Source organism: Carettochelys insculpta, chromosome 2, assembly GCF_033958435.1.
Source record: "Carettochelys insculpta isolate YL-2023 chromosome 2, ASM3395843v1, whole genome shotgun sequence".
In the NCBI taxonomy this organism is placed as follows: domain Eukaryota; kingdom Metazoa; phylum Chordata; order Testudines; family Carettochelyidae; genus Carettochelys; species Carettochelys insculpta.
In genome coordinates, this window is record NC_134138.1 from 249,455,934 (window position 1) to 249,483,267 (window position 27,334).

At 42.3% G+C, this 27,334-nt stretch overlaps 2 protein-coding genes across 4 annotated transcripts in view; one reads left to right on the forward strand and one right to left on the reverse strand.

Moving 5' to 3' along the window:
- Positions 1 to 3,311, reverse strand: part of MAP3K8 (mitogen-activated protein kinase kinase kinase 8) — a 32,876-nt gene extending 29,565 nt beyond the window's left edge. The window contains exons 1-2 of one of the 2 annotated variants that reach the window (XM_074984921.1): positions 3,281 to 3,311; positions 1,869 to 1,985 (exon numbers count right to left, since the gene is read on the reverse strand). The gene's annotated coding sequence lies outside the window, so the exon portion shown is untranslated. Of the gene's footprint in view, positions 1 to 1,868; positions 2,207 to 3,280 lie in introns of those variants that run through there. The other variant, XM_074984923.1, reaches the window with a different exon arrangement.
- MTPAP (mitochondrial poly(A) polymerase) overlaps positions 2,649 to 27,334 on the forward strand; it is a 29,509-nt gene continuing 4,823 nt past the window's right edge. The window contains exons 1-8 of one of the 2 annotated variants that reach the window (XM_074984919.1): positions 2,649 to 2,802; positions 9,250 to 9,422; positions 10,077 to 10,310; positions 12,720 to 12,944; positions 19,196 to 19,407; positions 22,320 to 22,546; positions 25,029 to 25,121; positions 25,213 to 25,286. In XM_074984919.1, coding sequence (XP_074841020.1) covers positions 2,730 to 2,802; positions 9,250 to 9,422; positions 10,077 to 10,310; positions 12,720 to 12,944; positions 19,196 to 19,407; positions 22,320 to 22,546; positions 25,029 to 25,121; positions 25,213 to 25,286 — 1,311 coding nt within the window. In that variant the 5' untranslated portion in view covers positions 2,649 to 2,729. Of the gene's footprint in view, positions 2,803 to 2,975; positions 3,110 to 9,249; positions 9,423 to 10,076; positions 10,311 to 12,719; positions 12,945 to 19,195; positions 19,408 to 22,319; positions 22,547 to 25,028; positions 25,122 to 25,212; positions 25,287 to 27,334 lie in introns of those variants that run through there. The other variant, XM_074984918.1, reaches the window with a different exon arrangement.

The following is a 27,334-nucleotide window of genomic DNA, read 5'->3' on the forward strand; positions in this document are numbered from 1 at the left end:
TACAGCAGGGGACAGATATATCTGGGCTCTACGTAGGAACATCAGAATGGCCATATTACATCAGACCAAAGGTCCATATAGCCCAGTATCCTATCTTCTGACAGTAGCAAATGCCAGGTGCTTCAGAAGGAATGCACACAACAAGCAATGATTGTGTAATTCATCCCATCACCCATTGTCAGCTTCTGGCAAATAGAGGTGAGGGACATGGAGAACCTGCGGTTGGATCTGTGCCCACACTAACACCCATTGAAGGACCTACTCTCCATGAACTTCACTCTTTTTTGAACCCTATTATAGTTTTGACCTTCACAACATCCTCTGGCAAAGAGTTCCATAGGTTGACTGTGAGGAAGTACTTTTGTTTTAAATCTGCTGCCCATTCATTTCACTGAATGACTCCTAGTTCTTGTACTCTTTGAAAAAGTAAATAACACTTCCTTATTCAATTTGTCCACATCATTCATGATTTATAGACCTCTATCTTATCTACCCAATAATTATCTTTTTTCCAACCTGAAAAGTCCCAGTCTAAATTTCTCCTTGTGCAGAATGTATTCAGCACTTCTAATAATTTCTGTTGTCCTTCTCTTTATGTTTTCCAAATCCAAAATATCCTTTTTTTTTTCAGATATGGTGTTCAAATCTGCACATAGTATTCTATATGTGGGTGTACCATGGATTCTTATAGAGGCAATATAATATTTTCTGTATTATTATCAATCCCTTTTCTAATAAATCCCAATATCCTGTTAGTTTTGTGTTTTTTGATTATCACTAGACATGGAGCAGATATTTTCGGACAGCTATTCACATACATTTATCAACACTGAATTTCATCTGCCATTGTGTTTCCCAGTCGCTCAGTTTAGTGAAATCCCTTTGCAATGCTTTGCACTCTGCTTTGGACTTAACTAATTTGAATACAATTTGTATCACCTGCACGTTTTGCCAGTTCACTCTTTACCATTTTTTTCAGATCATTTATGATTGTGTTGAACAGCTTCAGGCCCAGTACAGAGACCTGAGAGAATAGTGATGTTCTCCTTTTCTCAGAATGTATTCCCTTCATTTCCTATTTTTTAACTAGAGCACCTGACAATGCTTTCAGGATCATCTCATGGTCTTGAGTATCAGAGAGGTAGCTGTGTTACTCTGTATCTTCAAGAACAACAAGAAGTCCTGTGGCACCTTATAGACTAACAGATATTTTGGAACATAAGCTTTTGTGGGCAAAGACCCGCTTCATCCAGTTAAAGGGAGGGCCAGAGCTGAGAAGGTCTATTCCTTTTACTGGGACCCCACTCTTTAAATACCCGTCTGAAACTACCCCTCCCCCACTCATGCATCTGAAGAAGTAGGTCTTTGCCCACGAAAGCTTATGCTCCAAAATATCTGTTCGTCTATAAGGTGCCACAGGACTTCTTGTTGTTCTCTAATGGTCTTGTTTACCTTAATGACAAGCCTTTTGTTATCTTAATCACCCTCCCTCTGTTCATAAGCAAACATTCTTCTGCAAAAGCGAAGGCTGTTCCCATTTCCAAGTTCATCACATCACACTCAGGCTGCGTTGCAGTTAAGAGATCTATCTGAGGGTACGTCTACATTTATGGAAAGATCAATTCACTGGTGATCGATCTTCCCGAGTTCAATTTAGCATGCCTAGTGGGGACATGCTAAATCAAACTATCATGGCACCACTGTCAACCCCAATGGTCCTGGCAGTAGGGAGGAGTAAGGGAAGTCTATGGGAGATTTTCTCACATCGACCTCTTGCTGCGTGGACAGTGGCAAAAATTGATTTTAAATAAGTTAACTATAGGCATGCAATTTTTGTGCTGGGTTTGAATATATAAAATTGATTTTACCTCTTAGTGTAAGCCTGGAGCTAGGGTGAGTCAACCTCAGTACAAAATAAACAAGCAGTCCTGCATCCCTTTTCAGAGGTCCACTGACTCCCAGGCTACTTTCAGCATTCGAGATGCCTAACCATAATTAAAATAAAAAGTGACTGTGAAAATAAAATAAGGCATCAAAAAACGGTGAACTATAATTTATTTTTTCAAGTGGTTTTCTTGCCTTTTTCTGTTCAAATGCACTAATTACTGAGGGATGTGAATAAAGACAAGTTGTGACACTTAGATGTCTAAATTTGAGGCCCCCTTTGAACATATGGCTGACACCATATCACCCTACTGACCCACTCCCCCCATTAGCCCTGATCTGACCTGTGCAGGGCCAAATATGCTTTCCAAGGAGACCTCTCAAACCTGTAAGGGAGAGGAATGACTAGTAACATTTCACGGTGGGTGCATGTGGCAGTGTGGTTGTACCACTGACAAAGGTGTGCATGCTGTCATTTCTGTGCTGCAATAAAGGTAGAGCACCTGTGTATTGACTGTACTGCAGGAGCTCCTGGCATGGTCAGATCAATTAAAGAGAATACTACCACTTCGTTCCACCTTAATAAATAAATTGGTCACTCAAAATGAGGGGGCCCAAACTGCTCCCCCAAACCCTGGCACAGTTCGTCCCTTTCCCTGCCGTTGTCTGGTTCACGGAGGATCTCGTGGCAAGATCCCACTGGCTGCCCCGGGCCGCCGCCCATTAGCGTAAGTGTGCGGTGCTGGGGGGCCCCGTGCCGGGGGCAGCCTCGCCCCGCTCCCACACCGCGTGCGACACGAGAGCAGTGGCCCACGGCAGCGCACCAGCCGCCAGTGAGACATCTCATGCGGGGCAGCGCACGGGACTCCGCCTGCGTACGCGCTCGCAGGAGCAGCCCCCGGATCAGCCCCAAGCTCGGTGAGGCGGGCGGGCCTCGCTCCCGCGGAGGCTGGGGTGTCACTCTCTCCGTCCACCGCCGCGGGCCTGCTTCAGGCTGGCGGCAACGAGCGGAGCTAGATTTGACTCTCCTGCCGCTCCGTACAGCGTGGCTGCTCGTGCCTGCGCACGGCGCCCTCCCCCCACCCCCACGTTCCGGCAATGGCGGCCCGCGTATGGCGGCTGCTGCTGTGGTGCCGGCTGCGCCTTCCCGTGCCTGGGATGGGCCACGCCCGGCCCAGCTCCACGGGGGCCGCCGCACAGAGGGTAGCGGGCCGCGAGGAGGAAGGTCAGGAGGCGCCAGCGGCGGAGCGGGGCGGCCGTGGTGGGCCCAGGGCGGGGGGAGGCGGAGGTGTGACCGGGCGGGAGGGGGCTGCAGGGTGCCGGTAGCTCGGATTGCCGCCTGCGGGCTGGGACCCGGTTTCTCCGGAGAGGGTTTGTGCGGCCCTCCGCGGCTCACCTCTGCCACGGGCAGCACCCGGCCTCCTCTGCCAGCCGCGGGGAATCCGATTGGGACTGGGAGGGCCAGACTCCGCCGGCTGGAGGGGCTGCATCGACAGCTTGAGTGTAAATTGTCCTGTCGCTTCAAGGGGATGACAGGGGCAGGTGGGCTGAAGGTGAGGGTTGAAAGAGGTCTCTGAAGGTTGTGGCGTCCAATCCGCGCTCAGAACAGGGTCACACAAGTGAGAAGTAGCCCTGCCCCCCGCCCGCTGACCTGGTTCTCCAATGAGGAGGAGAGCTCAACACCTGTCACAGGTGCAGCCCCTGGGAAACATTCCAGCCTGGGCCTTCTCAAGCCTGGCCTGAAAAATTCCCTCACTTCTTTAGGGAACCTTTTCCAGTGCTTCACCACTCTCTCAGTGAAGTAGTTTTTCTTAGTATCCAACCTAGATCTCCTACCAGTAGCCTTCTCTCAGGCTGAAGAGTGTATGGGTTGGGGGCTTCGGTGCTGTGTGAAATGAGATCAGTGATTCATAGTGTCTAAGGCATGGCTGTACTCCATTAGTCTACTTAACAAAAGCCAAATAACTGCTTCCAAATACTTTCCAAAACATATCATTTAAAAAAAATTACTCTTGATTAAAACATTTCCAGTGATACAAAATCCACCATGATGTGGTAAATTGTTCTAATTGTTGATTATTCTCACTTTTATAAGTTTTATACTTTATCTCCACCCAGGGGGCTATATTCTGGATACCACTATGTTACAATATGGCAGACTTGTCACTGTCTGCCATATATCAGTACTTTAATCAAAGGAAAATAACAACTATGTTTATGTCAGAAAGAAAAAAGGGGTGGGTGGGAAGAACATGCAATACTGAATGTCTGTATTTGAAGAGCATTCATAGAATACTAGACAGGAAAGAGCCTCAAGAGTTTATGAAGTCCAGTCCTCTGCAGTCGTTGCAGGGCCAAACACCACCTAGGCCAGGGATGGAAAATTGTTTTTGGGTTGAGGGTCACTGACCAACAGGAAAAAATCAGTTGGGGGCTATACACACGAGAGAGGCAAAAAAGCTCATGACTGTTGTTGACCTGGTCTTCAGGTGAGCAGGAGAAATAAAACCCCCTTGTAGATATGGCACCTAACTGAGAAGCTGGAAAACAAAGACGCCCCTAGAGCTCCAGCCCCATGGGACAGGGAGGAAGTGCTGAGGCTCAGAGCTTCCCCCTAGAATTGGATGAACTCTTCTGGGGTCCTGGGGTTAGTGAGTTTTGTGGAAGCCACCCTGAAGCTCTAGGGTGGGGCCAAAAATGAAGGGTTCAGTGTAGGGAGGAGTAGGCTGGGGGCAGGGGTACAGGTGAGGGTTGGGGGTCTAGATGGGAGATAAGGTGCAGGAGTGGGATGAGGAATCTGGGTGGGAAGGAGGCAGGTATGTGGAAGCCTACTTGGTGCAGTGCCCTGTAACACATCAGTCCCTGGAAAAATCATGGAGGGGCTCCTCAAGGAAGTCGTTTTGAGGCACTTGGAGGAGGGGAGAGTGATCAGGAATAGTCAGCCTGGATTCATGAAGGGCAAGTCATGCCTGACCAATCTGATTAGTTTCTACAATGAGATAACTGGTTTTGTGGATAGGAGAAAGTCAATGGATGTGATTTATCTTGACTTTAGCAAAGCTTTTAGCATGGTCTCCTGCAATATTCTTGTTGGCAGGTTTAAGGAATGTGAATTGGATAAATGGATGATAAGATGGGTAGAAAGCTGAATAGAAGGTCGGGCCCAGAGGGTAGTGATCAACAGCTCGATGTTGGGATGGCAGTCGGTTTCTAGTGGAGTGCCCCAAGGTTCGGTTCTGGGTCCTGTTCTGTTCAACATAATTATCAATGACCTGGATGAGGGGTTGGATTGCACCCCCAGCAAGTTTGCGGATGACACTAAGCTAGGGGGAGAGGTAGATACGCTGGAGGGTAGGGACAGGGTCCAGAGTGACTTAGACAAATTGGAAGACTGGGCTGCAAGAAATCTGATGAGGTTCAATAAGGGCAAGTGCAGAGTCCTGCACTTGGGCCAGAAGAATCCCAAGCATTGTTACAGGCTGGGGTCTGACTGGCTCGGTGGTAGTTTTGCAGAAAAGGTTCTGGGAGTTACAGTGGACGAGAAACTGGACATGAGTCAACAGTGTGCTGTTGTAGCCAAGAAAGCTAATGGCATATTAGGTTGCATCAAGAGGAGCGTTGCCAATAGATCCAGAGAAGTGATTATTCCTCTTTATTCAGCTTTGGTGAGGCTGCATCTGGAGTACTGTGTCCAGTTCTGGGCCCCCATTTATAGGAAGGATGCGTATACACTGGAGAGGGTCCAGCGGAGGGCGACCAAAATAATTAGGAGGCTGGAGCATATGACTTATAAAGAAAGGTTGAGGGAATTGGGACTGTTTAGTCTGCAGAAGAGAAGTCTGAGGGGGGACTTGATAACAGCCTTCAACTTACTGAGGGAGGTTGCAAAGAGGCTGGAGAGAGGCTGTTTGCGGTGGTCACGGATGGCAGAACATGGAACAATGGTCTCAAGTTGCAGTTGGGAAGGTCCAGGTTGAACATTAGGAAAAGCTTTTTCACTAGGAAGGTGGTGAAGCATTGGAATCGTCTACCCAGGGAAGTAGTGGAGTCTCTATCCCTGGAGGTGTTTAAGTCTCATCTCGTCAAAGCCCTGGCCGGGCTGATCTGATGGGTTTGGTCCTGCTTAGAGCTGGGGGCTGGACTCGATGGCTTTTTTAGGTCTCTTACAGCTCTATTGGTCTGTGATTCTATGATTCCACCTGGCTCTGCATGCTGCAGGGAAGTGCTCCCTGCAGGCACCACATCCCCTGCCAATCCCATTGGCTGCAATTCCTGCCCAGTGGGAGCAGTGGGGGTGGGGTAGGATGCAGTGCCTGCAGGGAGCACGTCTCTGCAGTGTTCAAAGTGCGTGGTGCTGCTTTCCCCTCCCCACAACCCCTACCTACCCCACCCCCATTAGGCAGACCCTGTGGCTTGCTTTGATTGGGCCCACATGGCTCCGGCTTGGTTCCTGTCCCTCTGCAATGGCATGCCACTGAAAGTGGGGTGGGAGGGCAAGCTCCAAACCTTGCAGGCTGGATCAAGGCAAGCTGCAGGCCATAGGTTTCCCACTTCTGATGTAGACCATCCCTGAACCTGTTCAGAAAACTCTCCAGTGATGGAGATTCGGCAACCTTCCTAGGCAATATATTCAAGGGGTTAATCACCCTGACAGTAGGGAGGTTTTTCCTAATGTCCAACCTAAATCTTCCTCACTGCAATTTAAAGGCAGTGCATTGTCAGTTGCATTACTGTACTGATTAGAAATTTCAGCTGTTTCAGACTGACTAATCAGAACTTAAACTGTGTGTACTTATACTTTAATGGCTTTTGCCTTAAATACCGTGAAAGTGAAAATATTTAAATCTAATCCCCACAAACCAGAAAAAAAATTAAGATGCCTTGTCTTGAGTATTTACCCCCTGAATGGTCATATTAAGAAATGAACGTTTTTAAACTGACTATTTTTGTCTTTAAGAATATCACTTTAACTTGTTGAGGGTTTTTTAAATTAAATACAAAAGACTGAAAAAAGGTCAATTTTAGGGTTGTTAATAGCTAACTGGCTTTCTGGGTTACAGTTAACTGATGGGGCAACAGCAGCCCCCTGCCCACTGTGGGCAGGGGATTGCAGCAGCCACCTCTGTTGCTCCAGCCCCATGGAGCCACCACAGAGGCGTGCTCGCCAGTCCAGCTAGAGCAGTCCCAATCCACAGTGTCTGGTGGGTACAGCTGGACAGGCTGCTGGAGCTGTGGGCAGGGAAGCACCAGCTGGGCTGGAGCCTCCCAGGTCCTTGATGCTCCATGCAGACCCTCTTTCCCCTTAATGGATTAACCAGTTAAATGGGATTTTACATGCCTACTCAATATGATTCTTCATAGAGTCTATAGAAATTGGTTCAGGAACCATAGAAAATGGTTTAGAAACCATTGACAGCTGAGTTTATAGAAGCTCGAGGATTCTCAAAAGAGATGATTTAGAATGATGTTAATAGCATGGATACAAAATCCCTACTAGTAATAGCTTTAGCAAGCATCTCATAGAATGAACACTGATCATATTTGTCATATGTTTACCCAACACATATTAATGATTACTGTTAAAGTTCAGTAAAACTTTCATACTGTTTAAACCCAGTGCTTTGTCCATAAATCCAGTTGCAGCGCTATAGAAGCGGCAACTCATCCTCTTGGTTTTTTTTTTTTGGTTTTGTTTTCTCTCCCACCAGCTCTTCTTCTTTAGGTAACACTAAATAGCACAGTTGCCAATCATGTAAGGAGCAGCACTCTCTAGAGTCAGCTACTGGAGCAGGGTGACAGAACCTGCAACAGATGAAAAAGGGTGGGAGGGAAAAATAAGCATAAAGTGGAGGGGAAATGAGAAAATACCTGGACTTGAAGAGAAGAATAAAAAGCAGAAATCAAAACTGAAAGAACAAGACAGAAAAGGAAAAAGAAAGTGGGGGAAGAGCAGTACTTGGGGCATATCAGAGAAAGCAAGCCATGATAATTACACTAAGATGTAGTGCACAATATTAAGGGGAACTTAGCATGGGTTTCTTTAGCCCAGTATTTCCCAAACTTAAAACATTAACTTCCCTCTTTCAGGACTTTGGTATTATCAGTGTATCCCTTTTCCCAGTGCTGTCCAAGAGCTTATCTCCTGATTTTTAGCAATTCATTATCTACTTTGTACCCCTTGAAATCCTTTTGAGTACCACCAGTGATACATGTACCACACTTTGAGAAACACTGCCTTAGCCAATTCTGTTACATGTTCTGTATTAAGAAAGAATGAAGAATGGACTATTGCCTGATGTGTGTTTGCATCACTGCTGCTCGCAACTGTAATATGCTCTGTGCCCGTTTCAGTTTAAATGCATGTTTTACATCAAAAATAGCAAGCCAGTCATTAATGTCAGTGTAACAGGTTCACCACAGAAATACGTTACCCATGGCATGGGAATTCACTATTGCTGGTTTCTGTGATTTTAGTAATATTGCAGAAGAATTGCACTTGCTCTTTCCTATAGCATTGTGGGTGGGGAGAAGGAGCGGGGGGTAGAGGGTCATTCCCTGTTTCACTGTGGCTTTTCTCAGTGCCATTGGGGAAATACCGTGCATTGATGAGAGCACCAGTCCAAACCTCTTGAGATTGTACGCATGGGAGAAGGAATAATTAGATGTGAACAAGTAAAACGAGGGGTCCATGGCCATTGGCACATGACCCATGAAGATAATATGCTGGCAGGCCAAGAGACATTTTGTCTGTTATCAAAACAAAAAGCAGTCAAGTAGCACTTTAAAGACTAGCAAAACAGTATATTAGGTGAGCTTTCGTGGGACAGACCCACTTCTTCAGACCAAGTGGGTCTGTCCCATGAAAGCTCACCTAATAAACTATTTTGCTAGTCTTTAAAGTGCTACTTGACTGCTTTTTGTTTTGATAGTGTATAGACTAGCATGGCTTCCTCTCTGTTACTTTGTCTATGTTAACTGTCTGCAGACATGGTGTCCTGCAGCTCCCAGTGGCCATGGTTTGTTGTTCCCAGCCAATGGGAGCTGCAGGAAATAGTAGGAACAGCAATTGCAGCCAGTGGGACCAGCGGGAGACCATGCCCGTGGACAGTTAATGTAAACAAAATATTTGTTAGCCCACCAGCTGCTTACCTTGGTGGACCACATGCCAAACGTTTTAACCTTGTGTGACCCAGTAGGGAGATGAAGAGAAATCGGTGCTGTGGGGAGACCCTTTGTTTTAGGTGATTGCCTATTATTAACTTTGTTTTTTAAAATTGAGTTCTGTAGGTTCCTTAACATCAGCTGCCAAAATCTGTGTAAAACCTACAGTTTTATGCAATTTTTTTTTTCCTCCCTTTCCTACAGATTCTCAAGTCAGTACCCGAAAGAAAACATTTCCTGAGGTGCAAGCAGAAAGGCTAGAGCAAGCACAACGGACCGTTTTAATTAACTGCCCAGCCAAGATAAATGAAAAAAAAATTCTCAAGTATTTGTCCCGTCATGGAAAAATTAACCATCACTACTTTTATGAAACTTTTGTACGTACTTTAAGTATTATCAATTAAAATCTTTTCTTAAAAGCTGGATTTGGGCAAAACTGAACTATCAGTGCTTGATTTGTTAGAAATTATTTTTTGTGTCTTACTCAAATTTTGGGCATCTTTCTTTGACAAATTTTTTGTGCATATTTGTTTTCATGTTTGTTGAATTTTACAAGATAAGTAAATCAAGGATTCTTATTCCTACCTCTAAATTTTTGAGTGAAGGTTTCTTTCTTTTAGTTTGAATAGAGACAGCCAAAATGAGTTGTAGATGGCACACGTTTTTGGGCTAACACTCTATCAATAAACTTTCATACCACTCAGTCTGCTTCTCTGACAGCAGAACATACTCATTTGCATGCCATTTACTTACTGATTTACAGTACTGTTAAATTCGGGATGTTCATTAGTTTGAACACTTTCTAATGCAGAAATGTGCTCATTGTGCCAAATGGTATACAACTTAAATTCTTTTTCTGACCATTTCTGAAAGAGTAAAAAGGAATGGAGATGGGAAGTAGCATGAAATGAACAGGGTAAAAACAATATTGTATTCATTCGGTTATGAAGACGTGCAACAGTAACATCAATGTAATTGTTTATCTCTTGTATCTCTTATTTATTGTGTCTGTTAATTTTTAATGCTTTCAGGGTACCTATGCTGTGGTAGAATTTTCAGAAAAAGACAGCATAGCCTCGCTGCAGGATGTTACCCAAACCTCAGGCACTAAAGAGGAATGTCCTGTTCCATTTAAATCTAGACTTTTTACTTTAACGTTGAAAAACCCATCAACTCAAGATGCTGATCAAGCTCCAGTTCACTGTCATAAGCAATCCACCATTCTACTCAATGATCTTGTTCGGAAGCTTTGTAGTTCTGACAGCGTAAGTCTCTGGCTATATCTCTCTTAAGGTTACTTTTAAGTTTTGGATATGGAAATGTGTAATTTTCTAAGGTTTTTATAGATTAATTCCTCTGGTGAGATATATTTATTTGAGCTATTAGAAAATTGGCTTTATAAATGCATTTCATAGGAAGGTTGAACCTTTCTAATTTAGAACTCCCTTGTCTGGCAACACCCGTACTCTGGCATGATTTTAAGTGGCCGGATGACCACTTATCATGGGTGTGGCCAAGTTTCCCGTGGTCCCGTAAAATGTGTTTAGAGCCACCAGTGCTGGCTCTCAGGTTTCTGTGCTGTTATTTAGCTGTAATTTAGCCTTCTTTTCTAAGAGCCCGCTAAGCAATGGAAGTGTTGGTAGTGCTGCTGGACAATACTGACATCCCATGGGCTTGCAAATTCTCTTTCTCAGCACACATCAGGTCCTGAGGGTTCTATATGAAAGAGGTTCAATCTCTTGAAATAAATATGCTAAGTGATTACTGTAACTGCTATGACCATTGCTCTGTATGAAAACAGTCTCTGAATGTGATGCTCTTCTTCTCTTTAGTCTTACAAATCTTTCTTTTTCCCCCTTAACAACTGTTTATATTAAACAGTTGACTCTTCAATACACTGTTATTTTTTTCCCAGTATTCCCGTGGCTTCATATGAGGTTTGAGATTTCTGAGCACATATCTGAGTCTGTCAAGAAAATCAAGAAAGATTTGACATTTCTCGTATTTCTAATCTTTAACAAGGAGAAGAAAAAAGAGATGGAAGGGAGAGAGAGGTGTAAATTAAGAATGCTGCTGTGAGAGTAGTGCTAATACCTTGACGTGTAATGCCTGAATAAGCTTATATATCTGGCTAAGATGGGAACATAAAGGACTTGAGTAATTTCACTGCAGTTTTGGGAGAAAATGTTGTCAGAAGTCTTACAGGACATTAATATTTACTACTTTGAGTCTGTGTGCAAGTGTTCTTTGCTCTCTCTTACTCAAAATAACACTTCTATTGAAATTGATAGGTGTGTGAGCTCTTGAAGTGTTTCAGTTGTGGGACAGGTTTCTAGGCTGTAAGTAAAATATCCTTCTTACATCCAATTTTTTATAAAACCAACAATACATACATGTACTGATCAAGCCAAAAGTGACTGTTGGTCTTAAGATTCTATAGAGGAGAATCATTGAGAGGGGAAATTTTACTTCGCTAGTAACAGCAGAATTCCAAATTAAGCATTCGGCACTACCCTATCCCAGGAATGCAGGCGGGCCAGTGGCGTTACTATGGATTTCTACTGGTGTAAGAGTGTAAATCCAGACTAACTCCGTTGACTTGTTCTGAATTACTTTGGATATCCAGAGCTGTAACTGAGATTGTAATGTTGCCTAATAGCACCCCACTTTTACCCATATCTGATTATTAGGTTTTTGAATAGTAGTGATCAAAAAGTATGTTCAGGGAGCAGCAGAGAGGAACGCCTTAGCCATAAGCTAAATAGGACATCACTTCCATGTCAGTGTCTGAGAGAATTATGAAATACTACCACTGTTGTTCTATAGCTGAGGAATGTATCCCTCTACATTTCTTCACTCTTCTTTTATTTACCTGTGACTTTCGTATATACTCCAGAACTCTACACAGGCTGTCACAGCACCTTCTTTGATGCACTACTGCTGTCAGTGCAAAGATATTTGGGATACCTTTCAGAGCTAATGTCACCCACTGCAGATGACTGAACAGAAATGGGGGCACTCTCCTGCAGTAGGAAATGCACCAGTAATGGACTGGATGGCTTGATAGGATGAAGGGATCTGTGGAGTGTATGGAGGTGAGGGGCACATTCCATCTTTTCAAAACTAAGAGTCTGTTTTATTTTACTTTTTTTAAAAAAAGCTGTTACAAATCGATGGAGACGTGCTTCAGGCTAGATCTAGATTAACTCGTCCCTTCTCTTCCTCCTCCCCACCCAGCAGTGGGTTGAATAGCCTGGGAGCTGGGACATCCGGAAGGCATTTGCAACATCTATGGTGACTACTTGGGGTATCTAAGAGAGTCAAAATGCTGGGTATCCTTGCCAAGACTATTCCTGGTTTTTATTGGATCTATTATCTTCTTTTACCTTTCATATTTTACTTTGCTGCTCCTTAAGGAAGAATCCTCAATAATATCTACAGATGTGTTGATGGTGGTTTCTGAAATGAACAAAATAGTGTCTAAAGCTCCAGGCATCTTATTTTGTTTACTTCTGTAAGAGTGTATGTGTCAAACCACTGACCTTCATTTTACGGGGCTGAAGAAATATCCTCTAAGCGGGTATTAAATTAGGCCAGAAAGACTGAGTGTGAAGCTAGCACAAATAAGGAAATGGAACTAAAATATATTTTGATGTTTGTGTTTTCTTAATTAGGTGAGTAATCAGTTGTACACCCTCATGAATGAGTATCAGCTAACAGAGGAGAACACCAGGCTCCGGTTTCTAGTCTGTTCTCTGATTCAGGACATTGCACGTGCATATTTCCCCGAATGCACGGTGAAGCCATTTGGCTCATCAGTGAACAGCTTTGGCAAACTAGGTTGTGACTTAGATATGTTTTTGGACCTGGATGAAATTGGAAGGAGCTCTACAAGATCGGTAAGGGAAAACTGCATGTTTCTAACTTGTAGAAATTCTTTGGCAGGTTAAATCACATAAGTAAAACAGGAGATATGCTGTACCGATGAAGTTTGCAAAAGATTTATATGTTCATAGATTCAAAGAGAAAAATAAGTTTTCCTAGTTCAATTATAAGTTGGTTTTAAAAATTTGAATGAATTAGTTATTGAACTGAACTAGTGAAGTAAACTAAAATTGGGAAAATGACTTTCTGCACCTGCAAGAAGGTTGTCACAGTTGTTTTCCATGTGCTTAGCCATTGACTTCCTCCAGTTCAATGGTTTAACCTTCATTTAAATTTTGTCGACAGACATGTCCTGCCTGATTGTTTTTTTGTAATTTAATTATTTTTATAGATTATAGTAACATTGGTTATCAGACCATATACTTAATTTAAATGAGTTCAATTTAAATGGAAATCACATTTTTTTAAAAAATATCATTCATTTTTGTCCCCTCTGTTGTAAAATTAAAGCTACGGGTTATCTTGCTTATTTTTTTCTAATGAAATCTATTGTTGACTGATGCCATTTAGTGAAGCTTTGCTTGATCAAGATACTAAAGCCACTTCCTGTGGTGATGCTGTTGTTTTAGTTGATAGTATCTGCACAAATTTTCAGCGGGGCTACAAAAGCCATTTTGGGCTTTCTCACTGAGCTCATGCATTTAGAATATTGTCAGATTAGTAGCAGTAACTGGACTTGAAGAGAAAAGCAAATAGTGTCCATATGTATTGATGGTGTTTCAAGAGAAGGAAATAATATGAAATTTTGTCTTCACTGCATGTAAATCATAGGGTAAATAATTGGTTATCTGTCAAAACAGGATAGCCTGCCCCAGTTCTGTGCAAGCACATTGTCAATGTTAGCACATTGCTGTCACACCCTCATCTGCACTGGCTGTGACAAGCAGCACAGCCTTCTGAGCTTGTAACTTTAAATTCAGGATGCCACAACTCATTGTCTCACAGTGGGCATATTCATGGCATGGTGTTAATTCACTGTTTGGACTGTTGTAGGCAAAGATCTGGCCCATGAGATTAATTTCCTAGAAGTAATCTAACGTAGGTGTGCTATCCTCCTATTCCTAATAAATCATAGAATCATAGGGCTGGAAGGGACCTCAGGAGGTCATCTAGTCCAGCTCCCTGCTTCAGGCAGGATCAGCCCAACAGTTGCCAGGGTCTAAAGCTATTGCTTTTTATGAAGGCAGTGTTTCTTTTTCGTGGACCTGCACCATCTGCCACCAGGAGACATTGGCAGGGGTTTCAGAAGCCACAGAACACAGAGGCAGCAAATAGCTGTTACAAGTAGCATAGCAACAGCAATTCCACAGGAGTCTCTGGATGTGGAGTTGTGAACTCAGCGGGTATTGTTTGTAATGGCAGGTGACCCTTGCTCAGACCCTTCTGTGACATGAATACAAGCACTCACTGTAGGATCTTCTTGTTATGGAACATGAGCTGAACTTTAACATGAAGACACACTCATGGAGCTATGTGAGCAGCTTACCTTGGCAGAGAGTATGACAGCCAGTAATAATCCTGAATTCCATTGCTCTTGACCTTGTGAAAATTGACAGCCTCAGATAGATACTAATCTGTTGACAATCCATTTGAGTTTGGAAAATTGACAGGTGGTTTAGTGGTCACTGAAGTTTTCAAGGCAATTAGTGCTGTGCTTCCCTCCAGACTTCCCAGATTTGGAAATATTCATGAAATAATTGCTGGCCTTGACCAAATGGTCTTCCTGAATTGCATAGGTCTGGGCCTCCCAGTATAGAAAGGTTGTGGATACATTGAAAAGGGTCTGGTGGACAGCAACAAAAATGATTAGGGGGCTGGAGCACATGACCTGTGAGGAGAGGTTGAGGGATTTGGGCTTATTTAGTTGCAGAAGAGAAGAATAGGGGTGATTTGATAGCAGCCTTCAACTTCCTGAAGTGGGGCTCTAAAGAGGATGCAGAGAGAATATTCTCAGTCATGACTGACGACCCAACAAGGAGCAACGATCTCAAGTCGTAGAGCTGGAGGTGTAGGTTGGATATTAGGAAAAACTATTTCACCAGGAGAGTGGTGAAGCACTGGAATGCTTTACCCAGAGACGTGGTAGAATCTCCACCCATAGAAGTTAAGTCTTGGATTGACAAAGTCCTGTCTGGGATGATTTAGTTAGGGTTGATCCTGCTTTGTGCAGGTGGCTAGACTCAGTGACTTCCTGAGGTCTCTTGCAGCCCTAGGATTCTGTGATTCTAGGTGCAAATGATTGGGACATAGATATAGATATATATCTATGTATATATATATATATATCTATTCACTGTTTCAAGGAAGCAAGTATGTTAATGGGAAAAGATATTACATCGTTAAGAAGGCCGTGGTGGACCCCGTGAACATATTCATGGATCCCTGCATCAGATGCACTGGCTTGGTGCATAATGCCAGGGTGTTCTAGAAGTGTGGCTTGTTTCAACTTTGGCAAGCTGATAGGTTCTCTCTTTCCTCCTTCCTCCTCCTCTCTTCTCTCCCCCAAAAACAATCAGAGCAGTGTCTGGGCCAGCTGTAACTTTAGGCAACATAGGGTGTTTTCTGTTCCCCCAGTTGCTGCTCTGTGTGTGTCAGGTGAATAAAACAGTTTAAAAACATGATGAGTGAGTGCAGAATGATAGTGGAATGTACCTTTGGCCAACTAAACATGGCAGTGCTTACTGACTTGTTAGGACTGTAGAGTTTTTAATACAGTACATGTGAGTGGGGCATACCATGTGCTTCACAAATATATGTGAACTGAAATGAGAATACTCTGCGATGCCAACAATTCTCTTTCAAGGTATACTTTTGGACAACCAGAAAGTGAACCTCTTTCTACCACAAGGTCTGCTATAGCAAAGACTGTTTATTGAAATAGGTGCCATTTGTGCTTGCATATTCAGGTTAGTTGGTGAGTACCATGGAGCTGAACAATGAGATTGCATGGTGGATTTGAGCTTTTGCCTTATGTTCAAATGTAATGTTGGTGCATATGCTAAAGAATTTCCTTTCTTTTCTTCTTTTTTTGAGTTTGTGGATATTAAAAAAGTGTGCGTGTCCACCTCCATTATTAGACCATCCCGACTTCTTCATCATTTTGCCTTCAAATTCAGAATCCTCTCACTGGCAGAGTGATTGCTATTAATCCCTTAATGATTCTAATGCTGGAGCACTTGTTCTTGACAGATAATTCTTTTAAGAATTATGAACAGAGGAAGGTGATTATGCAAATTCACTCAGATTATAACACCTTCAGAAAGGTTTGTGTATGCTACCTCTGACTGAATTCTCCAGACACCAATAGACAAATTAAGGATTTTTGGATAAATAGCCTGAATTTAAAACTGATTTACTGTCTTCTTGGTAACCCGCAGACAGATAGACAACCTTTAAGGGAGGGCTCAGTGGATAGGGAGGGGTTGGAAGGGCTTACATCTGCCAGAGCCTGAGGTTGGAGTTGGGGTGGCTTCTGGTAAGTTTCATAACTGGAAGGTTCTCTTTATTGTTTTTAATGTTTTCTCTGTAGTGTTCTCATCTTAAGAATAAATATGCTTGCTCAAAAAGAGTTAGGAGTAATTACACTGTTTATAGCTTCTAAGGAAAAAGTGAAGCATAGACACTGTCCAGCCTAGAAGAGAGCTAGTCAGGAAACAGATTCAGGTCTACTCCTAAGAGATGTTACGGCTGGAAGCATTCCTAAAACGGTGCGTCCTTGCTGATGCATGGAAGGGGAATTTTCGGTACATCTACCCTGAGCTGTGAGTTACTTTCCAGGAATGTACCAAAATTGTCTGTAATAAAAGGGCTCTATTGGTGGCATGGGGTCTGAACATACAGGTGGTTTGGTGAATGAGAACAATTTTATGGTGGTTTGTTTTAGCCAGGATATGTCCGCAAATATTTAAACTTTTTTAATGAAAGCATTTAAAATTAAAAATGAAGAAAACTGTTGCATTCATACTCTGAAGTTCCCCTTCACATTTTCTTTTGTCTAAGTACCATTTTGATTAGCATGATTGCAAGAGAGGGATGCTCAAATATAGTGGTGTCGCACCCACCTTTAACTGATATCAAAGCTATTATTTATTATTTTGTAATACCTTGCATAATAGCAAGGATGACAGCCTCCATCGTACTGGCAAGAGACTGAATCCTTTCTTGCGTCCTCTTCCTAGGAAGCCTCCATCAAGTTACGACTTCTTGGGATGTATAAGTGAACAGCTCCTCTCAATTGGAGCCCATGTTGTGTCCCAGGCTAAGGACATCTCCCTTTTCCAGTTCCTCTGCTCCATCTCCTTGTTGGCTGTCTGGGAGAGGCTGGGTTGTATCTTCACAGACATGGAAGTTCCAGGCTCCCTTCCTCATCAGCTCCGAAGTTGAGCCTGTGCTGAAATGGGCTTCTCTGGTCATGAGGTTCTCAGCACATGATGAAATGGGCAGGTTTTTGGGACTCTAAGTGAATTTTTATTTTTTGTTTCTGGTCTTCCAGTAGTTGATCTTGAGTCCCATTTATCTTCTCTCCATACTGCTGTCCCATCTCAACCAGAAGCTATTTAGATACGCATTTGTAACAGTATGATATTTTTGCTCTCATATTAAATATGGGTTTTGCTTTGTTCCAAAGCTTGCATTTTGGTTTTGTGCCAAGATACTGGTATGTTCATGTGATAAGTTAGCTGTGTGCTAATACACAGGCTTAGGGGCTGCTATTCTCTTGTTTTAAACACCAGAGATGGGCACATACAGAGAAACTGCAGATAGAGTGGGCTCATGGACACTGAATAAGGAGGTACAAAAGTAGACCACTTATAGTTATGGGTGAGAGCACAGGTAGAAGGTACGAGTGGGCTTAAGGAAAAGTATTGGAGAACTGTAATATCTTTATTTTTGTTACGGGTACCCTGTGGTATGTCCTTTAGCAGGGGTGGGGAATAATTTTTGTTTGGGAGAGGGAGGAGTCACTCCAAGAATTTGGTAAGTGGTCAAGGGCCTCACTCTTCCATGATATTAGTGGCAGAAGTAAGGGGTTTGAGATGTAGGTGAGGTGCGGAAAGGAGCTTTGGGTAAGAGATTGGGATGCAGGAGGGGGTGTGGGTGTAAGAGACGATTCTCACCTGCAGGAAGGAGTGGAGGATCTGGGAGGGGGTTGTGACCTGAGGCAGTAGTACACAACAAGGTGCGGGGATTTAGGTTATTATCTGGGGCAGGAGATTGGGGTGCAGACAGTTTGTCTTACATGGAGTAGGAGAGCAGGAGAGGGAGATCAGAGTTAGGAGCTGGGGTGCCAGAAACAGGCTCTGGCTGGGAGGTGCTTACCTGTTGCTGCCCTACAGCTTGATGTGTGACGTTGCCATGCTGCAGGCATGTGGATGTGTGAAGGCATACCATATCAGAGGGGGAAACTGGCCGAGCACAAGGTTAGCAGGCAGAAAAGATAAGGTCTGAAGATATTTTAAATGTGCTAGAACAGTTATTTCATACGTGTGAAGAAAATGTTATTACTATAACATAAACTAGATGCGAACTACCATAATAGAAAAATGTACATTGGCTTGTTTAGAATACTGTTGTAGAGAATTGTTCTGACTCTATACATCCAACATCAGTTTCTTTTCAGTGATTTTCAGAGTCTTTAAGAAGCTGCGCTGCATTATGGGGTAATGATTAACCAATGTGCAGAAACTTTGGGATTTTCCAAAAGCTAAGAGGAAATGTTCTTTAACAAAGAACCTCATTAATGTGGTTGGTACAAGCTGATAATACACCTTGTTTAGAGAGAAAGGAAATAACCTGATTGTGGCTTGGTTGTACCTTCCCCCCCACCCCAGTAAATTAGGTCACTAAAACAGTGAGCTGCTTCTTGACCTCTCAGTTTTTACAAGACTGAAAAAATATCTTGGAAACTATTACACTACTTATTGTATACAACAGTGAGATTACAGCATTCATATATTTATCTAAGCAATTCAATTCCTAATTTTCTAGTTGTTAATCTAGAAAGAATGTAAGAAAGGTAAAGATAAAGTTATGAATCTAAAATTTGTCTTTATTGTGTCCTAAAAACTACATACAGTGTCTGTTTTTAAAACCTTTAATTATGAATCATTCTTTGCTAATGATTCCAGTTGTCTTTTAGATGGGTCCCGTAATCTCACCTTGTTTTCAGAACGAGTAATTTATCTTCCTTTTTTGTGTGTGTTAGAAAACAGGTCCGTTTAATATTGAATACCAGATGAAAAGAGTGCCTTCTGAAAGAATAGCGTCACAGAGAATCCTTTCTGTGATTGGTGATTGCATTGACAACTTTGGACCTGGCTCTGTGGGTGTACAAAAGATACTCAATGCTCGCTGTCCATTGGTGAGATTTTCCCATCAACCAACAGGGTTGCAGTGTGACCTCACAGCTAACAATAGGTAATGATACAGCAATAACATTTTTAAAAATGTAAATAAAATAATAATAAGTATGTTGGAAAGTTATAATGAAGATTCTTTATAGAGGTTTCTATATGTGTGTCTCAAAGAAATTATGTGTTTGATAAGGTTTTCTTTTCTTTTCTGTGTGAGCCCAGGAGCCACTTTGCTTTCAGGAACAGGCCATTGTAAAACAATACCAATGCTAATTTATGTTCCTTCAGTTCTTTTCTGTACTGAACTCAGACAAGTATAGAATTATTTAATGCTCGCCTAACATTCAAGATATATTGCCACCTATCCAATGCAAGGAATTGAGATTCAATGGTACCATACTTACTGTCTTTCATGATGATGCTCAGTAGGGGGAGTATATTTCTTAAAAATCTTCTCTTCCTAGATTTGCTTCCATTTTTTGATTACATGTACCAAATAGCCAGATGAATGTCATTGAGGCATGCAAATGTTTTGTTTTTATTGATCATGGATTGGGAAAGATCTGGCATGCTGTGGAAGACACTGGGACAAGCTCCTGAGTTATGCCTGTAATGTTAGTGTTCCTCCTCTTTACTTTTCTGTCTGTTGCATCACCTGCAGTGTTTACTTATGATGTCACATAGTTAGTGATAAAAGTGATAGAAAGCAAGGAACTATATTCTCTGTTGTCCAACATGTACTGAATGGGTAAAATGAGATGAGGTTGTCTTCTCTTTGTAACTTCAAGACTTAGTCAGTGTTCTTTGCAATGAAAGAAGTCTATCAGTTTGAAAAACCATGCTCTCTATTATTCATATTACTATAGCTAATAACTTCTTGGAAGCGTTGCTCTGGAATATCTTTACTTACCTTTTCTCTGCTGTTTATTGCACACTTTTTTATGTTAGTTACAATTTCTCTAAACTGCTGTTCTCTCCTGTGCTCATGAAGGTATATGCCCAAGCCTGTAAAAAAACTGAAATGTGTCCAGTGACAGTGGAATGTTTGGAACATTTAGCTGCCAAATTCTAGCAAATCTAAGTATATGCAAACAGATTTTTCCAAAGTTTATAACTTTGGCCATATTTGAATGAGTTTTCATAGGAACAGCAAAAGGTCAGTCCCTGATACAATGCAAACCCTTTGCCAAATTTCAAGTTCCAGTAAAAAGTGAACATAGGCTGAGCAATGTGTTTCCCCTCCCACGCCCCCCCTCCTCGTCTAAGAAGTGGCTGAACCATTTTTGCTGAAACTTCCAAAAAAACTTTATCCTAAGGCATACACCTGACATGGAAAATTTATGCTTCTTAGTTTGACAGGTTATAAGCAACTGAAAATGGGTTCTTAAAAATTGCCTGCTATTGTACTTTGTATGCCACTTAATTCTTTTGCTGCGTTATCATTTTAAGTCTGAATGAAACACATACCCTTCCCTGCTCTCCGATCTTAAAATAATTCTGCTCATGTAAAGGGGAGAGAGAATGTGCTAACTGAAGTGTTTTTATAGTATGATTAAAATCCCTTTTCCTTTATTTTTAAATTCATGTGAACTTCAGAGAAAAATTCCTTTGACTTTTTTTTTCCCCCTCCCCAATCTTGTACTCAGCTGAGGTGATTTTTTTTTAAGGTTAACTGTGTGAACTCCATGTGGGTCTGTTGACATTTTGACTTGTGCAGGGGTATGTCTGTATTCGATAGTAACTTTTGTCTGTGGCATCTGGGCCTGTAGACTTTGTTTCCGAGCCTGAGCATAGGATATTATAAATCTGGGGTTGGTACAGCTGCAAGCAGGGTCCAGCAATTGTAATACAGGTTGAACCTGTCTAATCTGGAACTCTCTCGACTAGCAACATCTGTAATCTGGCATGATTTTAGTTAGCCAGATAACCACTTATAAGTGTGGCCAAGTTTCCTGCAGTGCCATAAAGTTTGTTTACAGCCACCAGTCCTGGTTCTCAGTGTTTGGTACTGTTATTTAGCTGTAGTTTACCCGTATATGTCTTCTAAGAGCCCAGTAAGCAGCAGAAGTGTTGGGAGTGCTGCTAGACAATATTGACCTCCCCATTCTGGCAAATTCTCTCATCTGGCACCAGTCAGGTCCCAAGGGTGCTGGACTTGAGTGGTTCAACCTCTACTTCCATTCTGTGGTGGAGGAAGTATTCTCTCTACTTTTCTATGCCCAAAATCTGATTCAGACTTTAGGAGGTTTGTTGTCATTTTGAAGTGGTGCTGCATGATCTAGAGGAGTGCATGCAGTGTGAGGAACTAGGAACTCCTGAGCTGTGCATCTATACCCACCACCTATTATATTAATAATGTGCTTTAAAGAAACCTTCACACTGAGCTGTCACAAACTTGGGGATGTTTCACTTTAAACATTCATGATTTGAAAACTGCTGAACTAACGGTACTCAAATATGGCTTGTTTTGTACATATCACTGAGGCTGTCGTAGCACTCACTGAGATTTAGTTCTTTAGATGTTACTTGATTTTTATGCATTGTCCCAGACTTTATTTGGTTTTATATTAGACAGTTTAACAAATATCGTTTTTAAGATACTCAGAAGTATAAGAATGTAATTTAAGTTTACACGTCCAAATTAATTCTGCATTTCCTAACTCAGAAGTACTTTATTTCTTCATTGTAATGTTGCATTTATTTTTGTGGACATTTTATAATATATACATTCCATTCCTGAAGCATATTAATATTATTTCTCTTCCATTGCACTTATGTCTCTAATTATAGGATCATATGGAACTTCGTCTGAGACGTTTTCTGATGTCCTGTCCCACACTGACATCATGTGCAGCAATTTGAACAAGAGACCCTCTTTCTTTATAATTATGTCTTAGAGTAGCATGAGTTATGGTTATGTCTGACAGTGATTCTCCTCAATATTTACAATTTGTTCCTTGGATTTGTCTCTCACAGAATTGCCATGAAAACTTCAGAACTCCTTTACATATATGGTAGCCTTGACTCACGTGTAAGAGCTCTTGTGTTCTGTGTACGGTGCTGGGCTCGCGTACATGGCATCACAAGTAGCATTCCTGGTGCCTGGATTACAAACTTCTCTCTAACAATGATGACCTTGTTTTTCCTTCAAAAGAGAAAACCGCCTATCATTCCAACACTAGACCAACTTAAAGATCTAGCAGGTAAGAACCTCTCCATTTCAGAGTACAACTGAACTAGCTGCCATGGGTTTTCTCTCCACTCTGGTTTCATTGAATTTTGTGTGAATTTCTGTCACTTATGATGGTCCAAACTAATCTTGCATATTGCAAATGCCCTGTATTTGAGAGACTGTCCTAGTGTTTGAACATTGTTACTGACTTTTTGATGCTAGGTGATTGTTTTGGAGAATCAGAAACTTTGCTTTATTTTGTCTTTTAAATAAATTTTCCAGTCACAATATTAAATTCCGTTAATTTGATACTAAATCATTCATTTAATTGCTGTAGGTGAGCTGCAGTACTTGCAGAAAAGTTGTATTTTAACTGACTCAGAGAGTGGGCTAGTCCTGTGCATCAGGCAAATAAACATCAGTCTTTTCTTAAAAGTCTAGGTGGTTGTTTCTGTAGGTTTTCTGATTTTCTTTTCCTCAATAAGGCTACGTCTACACGTGCACCCAACTTCGAAATAGCTTATTTCGATGTTGCGACATCGAAATAGACTATTTCGATGAATAACGTCTACACGTCCTCCAGGGCTGGCAACGTCGATGTTCAACTTCGACGTTGCTCAGCCCAACATCGAAATAGGCACAGCGAGGGAACGTCTACACGCCAAAGTAGCACACATCGAAATAAGGGAGCCAGGCACAGCTGCAGACAGGGTCACGGGGCGGACTCAACAGCAAGTCGCTCCCTTAAAGGGCCCCTCCCAGACACGCTTTAATTAAACAGTGCAAGATACACAGAGCCAACAACTAGTTGCAGACCCTGTATATGCAGCACGGACCCCCAGCTGCAGCAGCAGCAGCCAGAAGCCCTGGGCTAAGGGCTGCTGCCCACGGTGACCACAGAGCTCCGCAAGGGCTGGAGAGAGAGTATCTCTCAACCCCCCAGCTGATGGCCGCCATGGAGGACCCCGCTATTTCGATGTTGCGGGACGCGGATCGTCTACACGTCCCTACTTCGATGTTGAACGTCGAAGTAGGGCGCTATTCCCATCCCCTCATGGGGTTAGCGACTTCGACGTCTCGCCGCCTAACGTCGATTTCAACTTCGAAATAGCGCCCAACACGTGTAGACGTGACGGGCGCTATTTCGAAGTTACTGCCGCTACTTCGAAGTAGCGTGCACGTGTAGACGCAGCTTAAGTGAGCCTTAAACTATCACATAATATCTTTTTACTGTCATTTGGTATTACATCCATTATGTTATAGTGATCAACTTTGACATCAGAATTAAAATTTTAAAGGACTAAAAAGCGAAAGATGCATTTCTGACTGACTTTTAGGTTGTGTCTACACTAGCAAATTTTTTCAGAAAAGCCAGGCCTTTTTTGAAGAAACCTATGGAGTGTCTACACACAAAATGTGCTCTTTCAATCTGAAATTGAAAGTATGCGGCTCTTTTTCCAGTGGCCCTCTTCTGCTTCTGGATTAGGAAGAACGCCTTTTTCTGAAAGATTCTTTAAAAAAACCAAAAAAAAAGCATGTGTAGAGCCTCCATGGCACACACCCCCCGCCTTTTTTTTTTTGAAAGGGCAGCCCTCATGGGGCCAGATTTTTCTGCCAAAGTTCAAAGAGGGTACACCAGTGGAAAAGTGCAGAATAGAATTGAAGAGTCCCGACAAACCAGTCATCTGTTCCGACCTTTTATATGCTCTCTCCCAGGCTTTGAGGTGGAGAATAAAGGCATGCTGAATTTCAGTAGTATGGAAATAAAAACAGTTTTGTAAAAGCTTTAAAAATCTGCTACCACTTGGTTTTATTTTTAATTCTGAGTGAAATTTTAAATGTGGAATTACCTTCCTCATGATTGAATTACAAGAAATAAAATGTTACAAGAAAAATCACAGTTCACTGAGATAAGTATCTGAGAGGAAAGATACTGATCATTCAATTCTTACTTGTGTCTGTAACCCCCTCTGATTTGTGACTGTATGTGCCATAGGTAAGGATGCCTCATGTGAGCATCTCAGTGGCTGATTTTCAAAGGAACAAAGAGGTGTCATGCTCTGACCCATTTCTGCTATTGAACATCTCCTGTTTAATCCAGATCAACTGCTGGTAGTAAGCCTCACCCTTGCTGACTGAGCTAACCTTATCATCCCCACCCTTGCTCTGGCTTATTTATACCTGGCCCTGCAGATTTCCAAGACCAGCATCTGATGGAGTCTGTGCTCACAAAAGCTCATGCTCAAAACTTTTCTGTTAGTCTATAAGGTGCCACAGGACCCTTCGGTGCTGTTTAATCATAAGCACTCTTTCTCCCCCATCCACAAATGTAACCCATTTCAATAATTAACTAATATAATTGTAAACATTAGTTTACCTTCTGTATCCACTTACACTGATTTAAGGAACAGCTTGCTTTTTGAAGAGGATGTCTGAGTTATGCCTAATAAATATGATGGACTTCTTTTTTGCTATATATCACATTTAAAGACATTGTTCACAACTTATTTCAGATGCAGAAGATGAGCACATAATCCAAGGTAGTGACTGTACCTTTGTGAGCAATTTGAACAAAATTAAGCTTACTGAAAATACAGAAACATTAGGTAAGTGAATCTTCATTCACTGTTGTTGTTTTTTGCCCCCCATTGCTGTGAGAACCGTTTCCCTTTCTTTATTGTACTTTTTTCTTTTCAGATGTGCTGCTGAGTGATTTTTTTGAATATTTTGGGAATTTTGCTTTCAATAAGAACTCTCTAAATATTCGGAAGGTAAATACATTTCAATCTCTTCCCATTATTATTTAACTGTCACAGTTCTCCTTGATTGAGCGGGGTACAAATTATGCAATACTGCATAAAGGGCCAGATTCTACTGCCCTTATCCACATATCCTGCTAATCCACAGTGACTACTCCATAATGTACACTTCTTCAGCATAAAAAATTAATTTTCCTGTGATCATATGGAAATAGTACAATTCAGGAAACGTGCTTTGCAACTGTGTGGCACGTTTTGCAGTAGCAGAAGTTACATACGGAATGCCTGTAAACTGATTTTATCTATAAAACTAGCTTGAAACTGACAATCAAATTCACAAAGAGAGAATTCTCAAAACAAGCAAAACCATTGAATACCTACCTCTTGATAGTGCTGCTGCACTAATTCTTTGTATTATAAAGCACTAAGTATAAGTCAATAAAGCATCTCAGTTGAATGAATGTTCTGTTGCATGAGAGCATTTTTCAGTAGTAGCAGCTTTCTTTATCCCAGTTTTTGTTTAGAGGGCTTTTTTATTTTAACTTGGACTGTATTACACTGTCCAACATTTTTGATTGTCATACAAACAGTCAGGCCTGCTGGGAGGGAAGGGGAAGAAGAGGGTGGTAGCCCTGGGCCCCTTTGAAGTGCCAAAGCAGCGCCAGTCCACACAGCTCTAAGGGGGAGGGGTGCCAGTGCTGTGGTCTTGGCAGCATTAACAGCTGATTGCCTTTGGCCCCACTCTTTCTGGGGGGCATGGACCCAGGCCTTACCTCCCACTTTGCCCCAGGGTCCACGATGGGTGTTGGCCCCACTTTAAGCAGTGTATCCTGAAAATCTTCTCTGTTTGAAACAATGCTGTCTAGGTTTGGCGCCTAGAATATAGATCTTATTCCCACTACAACTTTTACCTGAATTTGAAACTGTTTACTGGCATGACTGTCCACCATGGTTTATGTCAGTGCACAAAATGGGTGAAATCTGTTTACTAACTGTGAGAGTTAAGTGTTTTGTGTCTGCTTTGAGAGAGAGTCTGGCACGTAAGTTTTACTCATAGGGGAATTCTGTGCCAAAAATTAACAATTCTTTACACGCTATTTTCATATTCCGCAAAATTCTGTGTATTTATCAAAATCACACAATATAATTGCACTGGCTTCAATCATTTTTGGTCGTTTTTTCCAAAATACTTGTTAACAAGTGTGTCTGTAACAATACAAACAACATAAAAGTAAGAAAATGTTTTTTGAAAAAGATTCTTTGCTAAGAATATTAATAAAGAACTCTGAATAATAATTAAACTAGAATACAGAACCATATTGCCCATCCCCACAGCCTGTAGCAGTGCAGAGGGTGGGGGAAATGATGGCTGAGGGAGTAGGTGAAGGAGAGGGAAATAATTGCTGGGAAGGAGCCTGGGTGTGAACTTTGAGAGTTGTTGGATATAGGTGGGAAAAGAGTAAAACAGTTTTTTGGGGGGAGATTTCCCCATGCAGACCTTGGCTGGTCCCTACCCTTTCCTGCTCATTTAGGCATCCCTGTGTCCCTGCACCCCCATGTGTCTTTGCACCTCTTGTCCATATGCATCCTTCCACCACGACTCAGACACCCACTCCCCCATCCCCATGTACCCTCTGTCCACATGTACTTCTGTGTCTCCACTCATTCATCCCTTTCCCCTGTAGCTTTTCACTGCTTCTCATCATGATGTGGTCCTTTGCCTCCACTCCCATTCAGCCCCTGCTCCAGTCTGTCCTCCCAAACTAGCTTTTCAGCCCAGAACCCCCAGCTCCTCTGCTGTCTGCATCTCCATAGCCCCATCTTCCTGCCTTGGCCCAACAGGGAGTGTGAAGAAGGCTTTGCAGGGCTTTTTCTGTTCCCTAGCTGGCTGGGAGCTACTGCTGTGTTCTGTTGTCACTGGTAGGCAAGAGTCAGAACTATAGCAACTTTTCAGCAGAAGCTTTTTTCTGTGTGAAAAATTAAAATTGCGCATGTCTCATTAATTATTTCCATGCACAGCAGAGCAGAATTCCCCCAGCAGTAGAATTTCTTCATATCTT